Genomic DNA, 16,560 nt, shown 5'->3' with positions numbered 1-16,560 from the left:
GTGCTCTGACAAAAGACAGGAGGCCTATAACATTTGACTGTTGATATTTGTAACAAGACATTAAAAAAATAACAGACCAAAATTAACTTCTCAGCAGGGCCTACCCTGACTACTTAATTTAAAACTACAATCCAGTATTGCCTAGTTGCTGCTTTATTTTTCTCTATAGCTTTCATCATTATCAAATATACTATGTAGTAATGCTGTATACTGTTCTCATCTGTCTCCCAACTAGAATGTAACCTCCATGAGAGTAGGGCTTGTCTTGTTTTGTTTACTGTTTTATTTCCAGTGTCTGGCACAGGGCCTGACACACAGCAGGTGCTCCGTAAATATCTGTTGAATAAGGAATCAAAACAAATAATACAAGTACAAATAGTCTCACCAAAATGAAGGCAAAGAATAGATTAGAGGACCCCTGTGAGGAGGTGTGAAGGACGAGAAGAAGACCGAGCATTTGAAGAGTGTTTCGTGCAGAGGAAAAGCACATTTAACACCTTACAAGGGATTGAGCTTGGGATGTTCAGGGACCTGAAAGAGGCCAGCCTGGCTGCAGTGCAGGGAGGAGGCGGTGGGTGCAGCTGGAAGTGAGGCTGGGGAAGGAAAGAGCAGGTCACCCAGGCAGAGCGCTGGGTCTTCTTCCCTTTAGTCTGGGAGAAACACATATCTCTGAAATTATCCTGGACAGCGTTTTGAAACTTGACATACCCGTGATTTAAAGGATCAAGTCAGTTGTTAAAATTAAGACACTTATATCTTTCATGCCAGAAAAAACTCTGGGACGTAGTGTTTGTACGTACTTCTGAGGTTTTTAACCTCCTGGAACTCACAAGTGAAATTCAGTGTGCAAGCATGGGTGAGAACACACAGCCTGACTTCAGGGCTGCAAATAACTATCCACATGTAATTAAAATGGTCAAAATCTGTACTGTGAAAAATATTGAGTGCTTCCTAAAATGATTTATCCAGACTGTGATAATATGGATTTCTTTCAGTGTCGATCATACTTGAGATGTTATAGAAAATCACATTACAGGAAAAGAGTAACGGGTCTGTTTCAAAAATGATTCAGTAAAATAGCTAAGGTCCATTTTTAAAAAACCAGTTGTCATTGCTAAACTGATACCTTAGTCTTTGTTTCTCATCCAGAAATAATGCAGAAGTTGACCAGAAAATGCAACACCAATGAATCAGTTTGGTGGACCTTCTGAATATAATTTCACCGAAAGATTTGAATGGATTATGCTCTGCTTCCTGTAGACAGCTGTGGGCCATGTCTACATCACTGCCCCCTGCGCCTCCAGCCCGTGTTTTCATTTATTTCCCATTTAGCTTGGCGACAAAGTTTGAGAAACAGTAGTTTAGCTTGTTAGTTGAAAGTTGTACAAAGGCTTGCAAACACATTCACCCACCAGCTTTCATCCCTTGTCACATTCTTAATCATAGATAGCTATGAGGAAAAATTGATAAGGCTCTATTCAGTTGATGGTGGAAGGGTGACAGTTCCATAAATTCTACCATGAGCAACCATACTGGGGAGGAATAGACTCATTCATTATCAGAGCCAGAAAGAACCTTGGTTTGACCACCATGTACAACTAAGAAAACTGAGATAAAGAGGTCACGTAATTACTATGTCACAGAGCTGGGACAGGAAGAGGGCCTTCTGACACCCTATTCATTGTGCCTTTCACTGCACTCTGTGTCTTCCAAGAATCTGGTCGTGCTTAAGCTAGTGAGATGTCTGATCGCTTCGAATGATGCTAGAAGCATTACAAGGTATATCGTGCAAGCAGCGGCAGACGCTTTTGTGTACCTCTCTGCCATGTCGCTTCCCTTGCTCTTTCCACTCTTCCATCATGCTGTGGCCCAAACTTACGTGGTTGCAGACGGGCCTGCGTGGCAGGGAGAGCACTGGGTTTGGATCCCGCTGTATCCCTCACCAGCTCTTATTTAACCTCTTGGACCCTCTGTACCTATGTCTTCATCATAAAAACAGAGATGACAATATCTCCCTCCCTGGATTGTTGTAGGAATAAGTCATGAAGTAAATGCACATGGGTAGATGTTTCCTTTCGTTTTTGGAAGGAAGTTCTGGGACAGTTAAAAAAAATTTTAAAGGCATCAAATGCCTGGCTAGTCTTGCTCCAGATTAAGAAAAAACGTTTCTTCTGTCAAGGTGCTGAAATATTCACTTAGTTTTTAAACTCTTACTACAGCTTTTCTTAAGATTCATTTAGTCAGCTATAACAGACATTTAGTGAGTACTTATGTACCAGGCAGCGTCATTAGTGCTAGAGCCACAGTGACAGAAGAGACAAAGTGCTTATTTTTCAGAGTTTGCTTCTTGTGAGGAAGACAGGCAATAATCAGAGAAATAATAAATGTATACTATAATTTCAAGCGGTGATAAGTGCTATGAAGAAAATAAAACCAAAGTAAGAGTTGAGCTGGTGCGTGGGCATGGCAGTGCTGGGGTGAGAGGAGGGCGCCTTTAGATAAGGTGATCAGGGAAAGTTTCTCTGAGGAGGTGACATGTTTGCCAGAGCCATGTGAATACCTGCTGGAAGAATGTTGAGGCAGAGGCAACGGTAAGTGCAAAGGCCCTGAGGCAAGCTTGCTAACATTTGAGAAGCAATAAAGAGGCTGATGTTACTGGAGTAGAAAGAGCGATGGGGAACGGGAATAGGAAATGAGTCAGGTGGGCAGGAAACCAGATTGTGGTAGAAAATACGGCTGTGATGCAAATACATGTGATACAGGTTCTGGTAATGGGAAACCATTGGGAATTTAGAGCAGAAGAACGACCTGCTATGATTTACATTTTAGAAGGAATTGCTCTGACTTGTTAGAAAAACAGATAGTTGAGGGATAAGAGTGGAAGCAGGGAGACCAACTTGATTATCTTTAATAGTCCAGGCGAGAAAGGATGCTGGCCTGAAGAAGGGGCCGTCCTGGATACACTGTTTCACAACCTGTTGAAAATTTTATTTCTTAATTAAACAATGTGTCTTTTAATGTATCCATGGTACTTTTATAGTTCCAGACGTAGCCTTTTCATTCACTGTGGGCTGAAAACTCATTCTCTCCCACTCAGTCAGAGAAACCTGCTCATAAAGGAATAAGGACCTGCCCAGTGATGAGTCCTAGAAAAGGCCCAAACTTAGTTTCTTAACCCAAAACTCTGACCTTTTTTTCAGTGAGCCCTTGGAAGCGTACATCTATTTTGGCCCCGTGTACTATCAGAAGCTGAAACACATGGTGCTAGATAAGATGCATGCCCGGGCCCGGGGACCACGGGCTGTCCTTACCAGGTAAGAGAGAAGCATTTACAGAAAGAATTTATAATGCAGTCAAATCTACCTTGCATTTCCCGCATATAGGAAAAAGCAGACTCAACAAAGTTTCTGTTTCCCTGAGATGTCAAACGTGGGGTGTTGAGCATCCACAAAAATCCTATGTCTGATTAACATGAAAAAATAACAGCCAATTAAAAAGCACTTCATAGATACAAGAGCAGCCCTACCATAGGTCTTAACAGTAGTCTCCTAACAGAATCATTTACTGGGTACATTTACTGGGTGCAAACATGGCCCTATTGCAAACAGTTCTTATGTGAGAAGGTAGGTACACATACCTACCTACACACACATCAATATGCAGAAACACAGCCATACGTTATTTGGTAGCCTAAGCCACACTGGTCATTTTTTAAACTTCTGTGGTTGGAACATAAGATACGTGTACTTGCATGCTTCCTTGAATAAGCCCCAGGACGCGTGCCCCTTCACCAGTTCCCAGCCCAATGTCTGTGCTGATGAATGGGGATAGTGCTGGGAAAGGGAATTACAAAGACTAAGTTTCACGTGTTCTTTGTACTTTATTTTCCAGTTGGAGAAGCATAGTCTAGGGCAGTGGTTCTCAGCCAGGGGCAATTTTGCCTCCCAGGGGACGTTTGACAATGTCTAAACACATTTTGGGATGTCATAACTGGAGGGGAGATGAGGGAGCTACTGGCATCTGGTGGGTGGAGGCTCCGGATGCTGCTAAACATCCTACAGTGAGCAGGAGAGCCCCACCTCAAAGAATCACCCAGCTCAGTGTGGCACTGTTGCCAAGGTTGCGGAAGCCTGGGCCGGGGCCGGGGGGTTACACAGGCCTGGGAGTCACGTAGACATGGATGCAAACTCATCTCCACCTTGTAGCACTACCATGAGCCTTGGACAGATCGCTGAGTTCTCACCTTCAGTTCTTCTCATGTGTGAAGTGGAGCCGACAATACCCCACTTGACAGCAGACTGGTGAAGGTCAGATGTTTGAATAAAGACTGTATACTGCACCAATCCATAGGAGATGCTCAATAAATATCCAGTTCCCTGCCCACTTGCACTGAGCGCTGCATAGATGTTACAGTACGAGGCAGGAGCAGAGCACGAAGCAGCTAGTGTTTGGGTGTTTTTTGTTTTTTTCTTCCAAACCAAAGGAGAGGTGTAGATGACTGAATCCCTTCACCATGTAAAACTGAGCAAATGCACATGCCTGTTGAAATGACAGACATATGTGTGCTTAAACTGCAGAAGCGGGAAGAGAAGTTGGGATTCTCAGGACAGTAATTGATTCAGCAATGAGACCCTACTTGGGTTAGCTTTTTGTCTCCCCAAATGCTGTCCCCTCCGGAACAGCTTACAACATCCAAAAGCTATTTCAGAGTCATATAAATGTCAAAGCAGTTACTTCCTATTTTTTGCTTTGTTGTATAAAAAAAGTTATTACTTTAGTATTACTTTTGTGTATTCCATATGAAGACTGCCTGGAGTGCATTTGTCTGTAGTCAGTTACCTCAGTTGGTTAAAATCCAAGTGTGGGGTTCTGCCCACATGTGATCTGACCACCTTCGCTTGTCCAGGAACCACAGGTGGACGGATCCTTCCCCTCCCCCGGGTGGTTCTGCCAGCAGATAAATGCATATACATGTTGTGCTCAGTTATGAAGGTTCCACTACAGGGTGTTCATTTAGACACACTTCTCAGGTTTTCATAATGTTGGTTTTCTTTCAATAAATATTCTACAACTTCAGTGCATTTCCCATTGTAACTATCTACAATAATAAGTGAAATTGCAGCCTGTGCTGGCATACGTGTTTACCTTCTTAACTCTTTGGGAAACTGGCAGCAACTACAACAAGGATTAAAAGATGCAATGGGATAAAGCAAACGAGCTTTATACCTGCCTCGCCCTCCCTGCCTCCAAGGAGTGTCACTGCACCATCTGCCAGCCAGGGAGCTTGTGCTCTGCGCTCTCTCTCTCTCTCAATAATAGGTGTCACCAGTACCTAGGGGGGTTGCCTAAGTTATTGCAGAATTCCCTAATTTTACCTGTCTCTCTGAATCCTGGATTCTGGACCTTTTAAAGTCTTTTCAAGCCCAGCAGATACGTAAGCCACAACGAGACCATTCAGGGGGCTAGTAGCTTCCCGGTTCAAGTGCCCCCTCAGGGAGGAGCGAGGCATTTTCATACATGAAGGAAAGACCTGAGTGGGGGACACAGAGCTTTCCCAGTCTCTGGGGAACCTCTTCCCGTTGGATTCAGGCACTGTGTCTTTCTAGACGATTCTTGATCTATTCCGAATTTTGTAAAAATCCATTTGCTTCTTTTCATGATTAACTTATTTAATAGTAAACTCCTCCATCAAGTCCTGGCAATCCTACTAGAGGACCTGGGTTTCTCCCACGGTCTGTTCTGCTTAGTTTTTCTGCTTTTAAACAACACAACTGAGACATCTCTGAAAAGACTCAAAAGACATTCTTCTCTGACTTGAGAACTATGCTATCCTAGTAATAATGACAGTGATAGTAATAATAGTAATGCTAGCACAGGCATTTTATATGCTTATATATTAGCTTATATCATAATGTTACATAATTCTTGATTATTTCTATTTAATAAAAATAGCAGCCAACCACTAGTATTACATCGCTTCTCATTTAAAACTCTTTGGGATAGATATCCTTACGTACATTTTACAAGTGAGGCCGAGAGGCTGAGCAACACGTTCAAGGTCACTGTCTGATAAGTATTTGAATCCAGGTGAGCTGTGCTCTGGAGCTTTGTGCTCTTAGCCAGCCTGTGATGGCACCCTTTGTGTAATATAACAACACATTTGTCTAACTTGTTTCAAAGGCAACCCACTGAAGGTCGATCTCGTGATGGTGGTTTGCGTCTTGGAGAAATGGAACGGGACTGTTTAATTGGTTATGGAGCCAGTATGCTTTTACTAGAGCGACTGATGATTTCCAGTGACGCCTTTGAGGTTGATGTCTGCGGGCAGTGCGGACTTCTGGGGTATTCCGGCTGGTAAGTGGACACCGTATGTCTCTCGTACCTCAGCCCTTGCCTCTTAAATCACAGCTCCAGAACTGACCCTGGGTCACACCCACATATTCTCCACCCTTTCCCGTCCGTGCCTTCCTAGAAGTACATGGTACTTCCTTCTGTATGTACATGGTACTCTGTCTAACTAATGTTCTGCTTTTTGTGCTGCTGGAGTTTAAACTCCCAAGGAGTAAGGACTTGAAACTCTTTTTAATATTATCTCGAGTACCTTTTATAACACTATTCACCTGTAAAAATCCTAGCTGAGTCGTTGTTAAATGTTAAAATGACAGCATATTGTAACTAGAAATATTTTAGAGAAGATTGTGTCGAATGCCCTCGTCTTACCTCAGACCCAAAGAGCCACTTATGTTGCCCAGGTCTCAAAGCAAATTGGTGACTGAGCCAGGACCGGCACCTGTACCCTGACCCCTTGTCTGTACTCTCTGCATCCAAGCTGCTTTCCACTGGGACTGTGAATTCCGTGACAGCAGAGATTGTGTCTGTCTCTGTCATTCCCTCAACAAACATTTAGTGCAAACACTGTTCCAGGCCCCAGAAATACAGTGGTGGATGGCTGCTCACAGGGAGCTTGTCTTCTAGTTCATTCTAACTGCATTCCACCTTGTTAACCTCCTGGTTCTCCAGCCTGGGATCTGGAAAAAAGTAATTGTGCAGTGATACTAACCCTGCTTATGGAAGATTGCCAGTAGGTCAATGATGTAATTCGTAAAGTTTGCAATTTCTGTGTAGAGTTCAGGACAGAGTGCAATTTCTGTGTAAAGTCCAGCTTAAAAGATAATGCTACATATGTTTTGTTTGTGTAGTTAGAGCACCTTTCCGCCTTGCAGAATGGTTCCACTCTACCACAGAAGAACTGCTCTGCCTAGGGCTGGTCATGAGCCAGAGCCCTGAGGTACCTGTAGGCAGGAGGGTCTGTAGTTGCCCCGTCTCTCCTCATGTTCCCATCAGAGACCTGGCCTAACAAGGTCTAAGGCCGATGCTGAGGGAGGGAAACAGCTGCGACTCCCTTGTCACCCCTCACCTGCCCTCCCAGAGCCCTTTCCCTGGGAAGGAGGGTTAGGCCCAGACGGGCATTCACTGCTGGAATTTGAGGGATACGTGGGCCACCTTTCTTTTCCCCACTGAGATCCCCCCATGCACACACACAAAGCCTCCTTCCAGAAACACTCCTGACTTCTTGTTTCTTAATCTGCCAGTTTCTTAGTTGAATAAAGCAAATCTAGAGTTAGAGTGAGTGGGCTTAGAACACAAGTGTGTACCTTGCTATTTAAATGTCAAAACCTTTTAGCCAATTATTTTTTGAAAGTGTAATAGGAAGGTGCCTGGAACCTAGTTCTACTATACTTAAATCTTCAAATTTGGCACACGGATTTTGAAGTAATTTACTTTGAAAAGATGGTGCAGAAGACTCATTTTATTGACAACAGGATCATGAAACTTCAAAAAGAGTTTCCTTTTCTTCTCCATCCTCTCTACATTCCCTCCTGTGCCACCTCCCCCAAGGTGGAGGAGGGGGAGTTGAGAGAAAGCGGAAGAAGAAGTAGACCATATTCACTCTTGCACTTTGAAAACCTTCCCTTCTCTTCTGCTGAATACTCAGGGAAACTAACGTAAGCAGTAATTGATGTCAACGTTATTCTGTTAAATTCTTCTCTTCTTTCCTGCTGCGTTTCTGTCCCATTTAGAGACCATCTGACGGCAGTGCCTTATTTTTGATGTTCATATGTTCACTGTGTATTGTATTTGAGAGCCTTTGGAAGAGGACGACATCAGGTTACTCGGTTTAAGGGTCTTGACTGTAGTTAAGCAGACCCGGTAGACCATACGTCTGGTTTTGAGTGGCCTTCTTATATCCTTGTTGCCAACAGAAAAAAATCTTCCTCCAGCCCGGTCGTCTGCAGGCTCCGTGTGCTGCTTTCAGGCAGAGGGCCTTAATGACGCTGTCGTTTTCCCGTGTTACCTGATGTGTGTGCTGGGTTGAGAGGGAGGGAGCACAGGCGTTCATTGGAGGAAGTCGCCCTTTAATGAACAGCACAATGGAGACTGAGTAATTAGAGCAGTTCGGAACCTTGAAACTGGCCTTTTGTCACTGATGTGCACATTCGTAAGGCATTGCTATGGGGATGTTTACAGCAAGACTGTTCTGCGGAAGACACCAGGGGCATAAGTCACAAAAGAGAGGGCCAGCAGGAAAACTGCTGAGAAGAGAAAAGCCTTATTAAGATAATTAGCTCATAGATGCTATTTTACTGGACAGTCATTTCTCATGTGAAGCCACAGCCTCTTTCTTTTGCTGGCTTTGCCCCTGAAAAATCCATTTACTTTATTGTTGTTTGGTTAAGTTTCTTCCTTTGGAAATTGTTCAGATACAGAGTAAGGTAATTTATAGATTTTTATTTATATCTGTACATATATTCATATATATGCATGGATGTACATATATGCCTTGAAACATTTTAAATGATGGAGAAATATTTAATAATAGAGAGGATTAGTGGGCCTTCTGGATTATGAATCAGCACACATGGAAATTTTAGATAGATTAGGCTGGATTGAAGTCACAGGGTAAAGTACTAGACAGAAGAATCAGCAAGAAGCTGTTTCAGTTAAACTCGTTTCATCAATTTAATTAAGGCATGAACATGATTCCTGAATAAATTAGATCAACCTAGGCACACTAAAAGTATAATTCCTAAACTATCATGCATGAAAGAGATCGTTAGGTCATCTTTTAGGAAAAAGCCATTTGTCGTGTTTATCCTGTTGATGTCATCAGATGCTCCCCAGTGTTTAAGGCCCCTGCAGTCCCCTGGGAGGAACCCAAGCACGGGTCCTCGGTGGCTCGTCTGTTTCCCATTCCCTTCTCCTCAAGAACTTGGATCTACAGTCACCACCACATTCACATTCTCAGCCTTAATTAGCGCTTTTCTAAAATAATAAAAGTTCTATTTTGCTGATTGCAAAAACAATCCCTGCTCTTTATAAAATACTCCATGTTACAAAAAAATATAAAGAAAAAATATACACCATTAATTCCCACCCCCCCAAAGATGACCACTATTAACATTTTAGTGACTTTTTTTGTGACAGTTCTGTTTGCCACTAGTTCTGTACACTTTTTTTTTCTTTTTGTTTTTCTTACATCATGAACCCTGTTGGGACTCTGCTAATAGAAGAATACAAATAGATACAAGAAAATCATGTTACATACGAGTTTGGGGGGTTCCTACATTTACTGAAACCCATTTGAGGACCCGTTGGGACCATTCTGTTTAGCAAACTGCTTTTTCACCTCACAGTGTGTCCTGGATGCCTGTACATTTCAATAAATGTGGGTCTCCATCATCGCATTTAATGACTGCACAGCATTCTTCTGTGCAAATGCTCTGTAATCACAGAACTGATTGCCTGTTGGACATGAGATCAGTCTCCTGCTTTGTGCTGTTATAAACAGTGTGACCATGAACATCTTGTGCACGTATCTTTGCCACTTTTGTGATTACGTAACTAATTTGTGCGTTTACATTGTTTACACATATTGCCTTACCACCCTCCAGAATGACCTTTGTTGTTCACTAAGGAATCTCTGTCCACTTCCCGGTCAGCACTGAATCTTTTAAGCCTCAGTTGCTATTCTTCTTGCACCACTTTTCTCCCTGTTAACTGGGAGGACCTAGTTTTCTACCTGTTAAGTGTCAGGATTTGTACTGGGTACCTCTTGTCCCAGCTGCCCCAGACCCTTGAGGTGTAGGATGAGATCCTATTTTGGTCTGAAACCTGAGAGAATAGTTCCCTTCCCTGAGACCCTTCTTCATTTGTAGCGATTAAGATCTAGGTTCAGTTCACTGGCTCTTCCTGCACGAAGAGGAAAGAAAATTCTAATTGGAGTAGCGGGTGTATTAGTTAGGGACGTGGGCTGTGGAGGGATTAGATGGGAATGAATGCACGTGCACAGGCTCCTTAGTTCTGCACAAGGGCCAGAACACTGCGTACACTAGCAGAAATGACCAACCTTGGAGAGGCCTGGGAAACTATGTAGCATTTGATTGGACACCACCTTTCTATGTGAAAGTCCCCTCTTTCCCCTCACACTCCAGGTGTCTCAGTGACAGAAGTCACATGGTGGTTGTGGAGCACCTTGCCTGGAAGGGACAGTGTGGCAGGTGGTTATCAAACACACGGAGACCGAATCTACTTAAAATGCTTTCAACAGTGAAAAAGTCTAACTCTGAGTAACTTGCAGGTGGTTCAGATTTCTGGGGCTTATCCAAGACAAGTCTATAGGCAGATGTTTTGTGTTTTAAGAAGAGAGGTCTAGAAGCGTGGTAGTAACTGATTAAAATTGCATGCTTTTAAAACCGGGGGTGTGATACTTGTTTTATTTTGTTTTGTTTTGCTGTTTTTGGATGCTTCTTTTTACTTTGGAGTCACATGTGTACATATTTGAAAATGTGACTGAACACTGAGGGATAGAAAATCAAGTGGATAGAACGATAATAGAATTTTGTAGCGAATGCTCAGTTCCACGTGTAGCCCTTCACTTCTGAGCTGCTGTCCCTCTAACATGCTGACTTGGGTTTCAGGTGCCATTACTGCAAGTCGTCCTGTCAGGTGTCTTCCCTCCGCATCCCGTACGCCTGCAAGCTGCTCTTCCAGGAACTGCAGTCTATGAACATTATCCCGAGGTTAAAACTCTCCAAGTACAATGAGTAAGGACGGAAAGGTGATTATTTAAAGAGAACAATCGATACATCGATGTAGTGGAAAACAGGAGGGATCGAGGACCACTTCCGCTCTTGTGAATAATTCCTTTGAATGTTCTCTCGGGGAAATAAATGAGAGAGAGGCTTTTTATACACTACAAGACTGACTAAACAACAGTGATCAGTGAGCCTCGGGCCTTGGGGGAGATGCCAGCAATATGGGCTGTCATGCAGCTCCTCGTTCTTACACTGAATGTGATTCACCAATGGACATGACCTAAAAGATAAAGAAACTTACTTATGTTCTGGTATCTTGAAATCTACTCATTGGAAAAACCTTCCTCCTTAAAAAGAGTGTTTGGGGTTAAATAAAACTCAAGAGTCTTGTGAAAGTTAAAGGATACGAAGAATCTGATTGAGTTGGTTGACTCGGCCTTTGTCAGGGGGCTGATCTGAGCAGCGTGTGAGGCCAGAGCGTGGCTGATAAAAGGGTGTCGTGAGGGGATAAGTTTTCTCAACAACAGAATCTTGCCTGGTATAAAGGCAAACTTTTTCATTTTAAGCTTGGTGAAATATAATAAACATATTCCTACCATCTTAAGCAAGTTTGCCAAGGACCTCACCTTATCTTATGGACGTAACTGCTCCTGTTTTGAACTTCATGATTGTGCCGTGCTGTAATATTGGTTGACTCTCTGAAAATAATTCCATGGATGCTTTGTAATTTTTCTGTCCCTTCCCTTCCTGCCAGGATGTCAGCCTTCTTCACCCATTTCTTCTAACTTGTTCTTATTTGCCTTGCCCTGAAGCCAGATAAATACTTGTGCTAAGGATTGTTTATAAAATAAGAAAAGCTTTGAGTAAACAGTCTAATGTTGCCTTCCTAGCTTGTCTGTCACATTGAACATGTTTCACAGAATATTAATAATTATGCACAAACAAGTGTCAAAGTCCAGTGTCAAATAAGGTTGAGAAACTGGGTGTAACCACGTTAAACATAGCAGGGACTTTTGCAAAGCCTTGAGCAAGCTGCCCTGTGCCAGAACGCTCCAGAAGAGGGATGTCCCACGAAACAGGCTAATCATTGACTTGAGAACCCAACGTTGACATTAGTTGGTTTTCTTCATGTAAAAGCAGAACGACAGGGACACTGCAGTTGAGCAGGCTTCCCTCAGCCATCACCGTGGGTCTCGTCATTTCAGGAACTCAAGAGGCATTACACAGGCAGAGAGGTTTGAAAGCCCAGGCCTTCAGTTATGCCTGTTGTTCCTTTCATCTGGCTCCATAGTTCTCAAAATCAAGGGTGCCTAAAGATTACTGTACTCGATTGAATGTACAAAACATGTACTGTACTCTGTGGGCCATTTAAGGAGTGTCCTAGGGTGATTTTGACTGTTTATGTGACAACTCCACGTATCACCTCCATCAAAGAGGTAATTGCCCTGCAACGTGTGACATGCCATTTCAGTGACACCCGGAGGGTCAGCTTGGGAAGAACTACCAGTGTGCTGGGTACACGAGGACGGTGCATCATTGATCATTCGGTGCTTACCATGTCTGAGGCTCTGTACTAATGACAGAAAGAGAGCAGGACATGCCCTGTGCCTGAACGAGCTCAGAACCCAGCAGGGGAGGCCGAGACATCAGCTGGCCACAGACCACTGTCCTGCCGTCAACACTAAGGCTCGAGCTCGGCCATGCTGAGGGAGCTCCCAGGTCAAAGGAGGACTCTGCTCTGCAGATTTGGAAACACTTCACAAGCGTGATTATTCCCTTTATACAGCTGAAGAAACTGAGATGCAGCGTGGCTGAGTGACTCCCCCAGCACCACACCACTGACCGGGGAATAGCGTGGGCTTTGACGCCAGGCTTTCTGACTCTGAGAGCTTTGTTTGGGTTTCATCCACAATTCTATTTTTCAGTTACCAAATGTGACAGTTTTTTTAATTCACCTGCCACTGATCATTTGGAGGGGAGTTGCCTTTCTAACCTTCTGGAAAATTCTCAGTTCTCTAAGTTAAAGATTGAAGAAAGTCTGGGTTCCGAATTGAGACATCCTGAAAGGAAAAAATTGTGTCAGGTTGGTATTTCAAAGACTAGCAGATAATACATTTGAATAGCATTTGACTCTGAGAAATATTGTAATAAAAAGAGGCCAGAATTGGTAAGTTAGCCCTACTAGCTATAGTTTTATTTTTTTTAAGTTATTTGTAAATTCCTTGTTTAAAAACTACCAATTAGATTTCCATTTCCAGTAATGGTAGAGTAAACTTTTACAGACCACCCCTGAAGCACTTTTTTCCTAAAGGCTTTGCCAGGTCAGAAGTGGCACAGGAATGAGAGGCTACAAAGCCACACCAAAGCCATGAAGAGGCTGCAACCCTGACCTGAGCTTTGGCAGAGTCAGCGAGCTGGGAAGTCAGAACTGTGGGCTCGGAGTTGCCAAGACACCAGGACCAGAAAGGCCAAGACCCCAAACAGAAAGGAAGCTCGTTGAGGGGAGCCCGCCTTCTCCAGCACTTCCCCTTGTAGTCTGTTCCCGCTGCCACCACAGAATACCACAGACTGGGGGCCTTACACAACAGAAATTTATTTTACCACAGTTCTGGAGATTCGAAGTCCAAGATCAAGGTGCTGACAGGTTTGGTTTCTGGTGACGATTCTTTTCCTTCCTGGCTCTGAATGGCCATCTTCTCACTGACCTCACATGGCCTTTCCACAGTGTGTGCTGCGAGAGCGAGCTCTGGTGTCTCATTGTCTCCTTAACACCAGTCCTGTCAGATTAGGACCTTGTCATCTCATTTACCAGTAATTACCTCCTTAAAGGCCCTGTCTCCAAATAGAATCACATTGGGAGTTGGGGCTTCAACGTATGAATTTCAGAGGGACCCAATTCAGTCCATAATACCCCTCAAGGCATTTACCAGTTCCTAACAGCACAGGCTGAACTACTGGCAGTATCTATTAAAGCTGCACTTATCCAGCAATTCCATTCTTAGGTGTATGCATGCCCAGCAGAAATGTGTATGTATATGTTACCGGTAGGCATGAGCAAAAAATGTTTTTAATAGCATTATTTGTAATAGCCCCAAAGTATAAATAACCCTTGTACATTAACAGTAGATTAGATAAAGTGTGATACGTTCACACAGTGGAATACTAGACAGCAATGAAAAAAACTACATACTCTGAGATAATCTCACAACTATAATAATTGAGTTAAATAAAAGTCAGACACGAGAATACATACTGTATTGGCCCCGTTTAAGTTCTCAAATAGGCATGATCTAAAAAGTTAGGGTCATAGTTCCCTGTGCAGAGTGGGTGGCGAGTGGCAGTGTGGTACAGGAAGGGGGCTTCTAAGGTGTGGCTAATATTTTTCTGACCTGAGTGCTGGTTACGTGCGTGTGTTTAAGAAAATTCATCAAGCCGGGTACACAGGATTTTTTCACTTTTCTGAATGTGTGTTATACTTTAGTAAGGTTTTAAAAAAGAACACATGTTCTAAACCTGTGTTTCAGTCTCTTAATAGCTTTGTCACCCCAAATGTAACATACTGTCTTTGTTCTCTTAGTTTTCCCATCTTGAAAATGAGAGTTATAGCAGTACTGACACCTCGGGCCATTTTAAGATTAAAGGAGATAATACATCTGAAGGGCTCGGCACAGTGCCTGGCACAGAGCAGGCGTTCACAGACGTTTGTTACTGGTTTCACTGAGAATGTCACGCTCCTTACTGGCCTTCTCCTCAACAGCTTCATCAGGAAAGGGTTAGGAAAGGCAACCCCGAGTTTCCTTGAGAAGAGGGAGCTTGGAAACCAGGTCCAAGTGCAGAGATTCTAGGCTTCTGCCAGAGCGCTCTGTGAAAGCCACCCCGTGAACAGTGACCGGGAGGGTGGAAGGTGTTTGGACCCTAGAACACGTCCGCGGAGGATCTACGGACCTGACATCAGAGTGGGGCCTATTGTCGGCACGGGAGTTTCCTGAAGCCCCCAGAACCAGGTCTCAAAGCACTTCCATGTGCTGGGAGTCAAGAAAAGGAGTGAAAGGAAGACAGAAAAGGGCCTTGATTGGGTGCTACGTAATGGCATAGTTTTCAGCTGCTTCAGAGCACTTGGGGCCAACACCTTTCTTTGCAGTAATGAGCCACATGAGAAGGAGCACATTAGGGCTGGTGGCTGGGCCCGTCCACGTCACGGCCGGCTGAGTAATAGAGAAGCCAGTTTCTGTAACGAATTCCTTTGCGAAACGATGGTCAGAAAAGTGACTGTAAAAGTAGCACCTCTTTACCATCCACATTTACTCCATATGTGTCTTGAAAACAGTTTATTTCATTTGCTGACCAAAAGTTGGGTTTTTACTACATCGGCCCCACAGGGTCAAGGTTGTGAGAAATTGAAGTCAAGCTTTAAAGAGGCAGTTTTAAGGGGGGGTGGGGGTGGGGAACAAGTGGTGGCAATCCAGAAGTACGTACCGTGTGTTACTGAAGCCAAGCTGCCCGTTTGGGTTTCAGACACAGGCTCCGGAAGCAATTACGAGATTTGCTTCAGCAAGTCAAATTTATTGTGATCAGGATGTCATGGCAGAAAATTTCAGAATGGCCTGAAACGCACATTTGCACTCACAAGTCTGAAATCTCAGACTGTGGACAAAGGAGTTAAAAGTAGTTTTCAAGTCCAGGTAATAGCTCTCCTTTTATGCATAATAAATTTTAGGTCTGGTTAACTCCCAATCATCCACGTTAGTGGAGGCAAGCAGCAGTGTGAATAAATTAAAACACGGTAGAAAACCAATGCAAAATATTGAGTGTCATCTGTAACTAGAGGGGGAAAAAAGCACAGATGACAGATCCAAAACCTTTTGTACTGGATGCTGGGGTGAAGTTGACATTCACGTTTTTAATATAAGTTGAGTGGAGGTTTGATGAATTTGCTTTAGTTTAAATAGTGACTCCTGTGAGCAGTGTATTTGAAGAAACTGGAATAATGTGCCCTTTATGGTTAAGTAATGATGACAGACCTTTGGAGCAGGGAGGGCAACCTGACAAGTAGGTGCTTCCCGTCCAGTGGCTCAAACAGTGATCCCTGGAGAGCAGGGTCAGCATCACCAGGGAGCTTGGTACCAATCTGGGTGGAACCCGGCAGTCTGTTTTAACAAGCCTTCCAGGTGGTTCCAGCGCAACTAAAAGGTGAGATCCACTGTCTCAGCCACATGAAGAGTTCTGGATCCCATCCTCGCTTAGAGCCCGCCATTGGATTTTCAGGGGTGCCAAAGGACCCACCCTTTGGAAACTAGCTCCCTACTTTTCTCTTTCTTGATGGCTTCCCCTTAAGGAGCAGATTGGATTGGACGTTTGCTCCCACTGACTCTCGCCCCACTTTCCCAGCCTCCCCCACCTCCACCTCTGCCGGTGGAGGGCCTGAGCAGAGGAAATGGGCATGAAAGGCCAGGTTTATACAGGA

The 16,560-nt window shown here is 43.8% G+C and overlaps 1 protein-coding gene across 1 annotated transcript in view; it reads left to right on the top strand.

Annotated features, from left to right (window-relative positions):
- POLR3B (RNA polymerase III subunit B) overlaps positions 1 to 11,966 on the top strand; it is a 112,435-nt gene extending 100,469 nt beyond the window's left edge. The window contains exons 26-28 of the mRNA XM_019728448.3: positions 3,201 to 3,314; positions 6,181 to 6,354; positions 10,980 to 11,966. Coding sequence (XP_019584007.2) covers positions 3,201 to 3,314; positions 6,181 to 6,354; positions 10,980 to 11,109 — 418 coding nt within the window. The 3' untranslated portion in view covers positions 11,110 to 11,966. The remainder of the gene's footprint in view (positions 1 to 3,200; positions 3,315 to 6,180; positions 6,355 to 10,979) is intronic.
- Positions 11,967 to 16,560: the final 4,594 nt, after the last annotated feature.

This window comes from Rhinolophus sinicus, chromosome 1 (assembly GCF_057876585.1).
Source record: "Rhinolophus sinicus isolate RSI-liver-muscle chromosome 1, RSI-T2T, whole genome shotgun sequence".
Lineage (NCBI taxonomy): Eukaryota > Metazoa > Chordata > Mammalia > Chiroptera > Rhinolophidae > Rhinolophus > Rhinolophus sinicus.
Note: the sequence above shows the minus strand (reverse complement) of the source record. Positions and strands in the feature narration are given on the sequence as shown.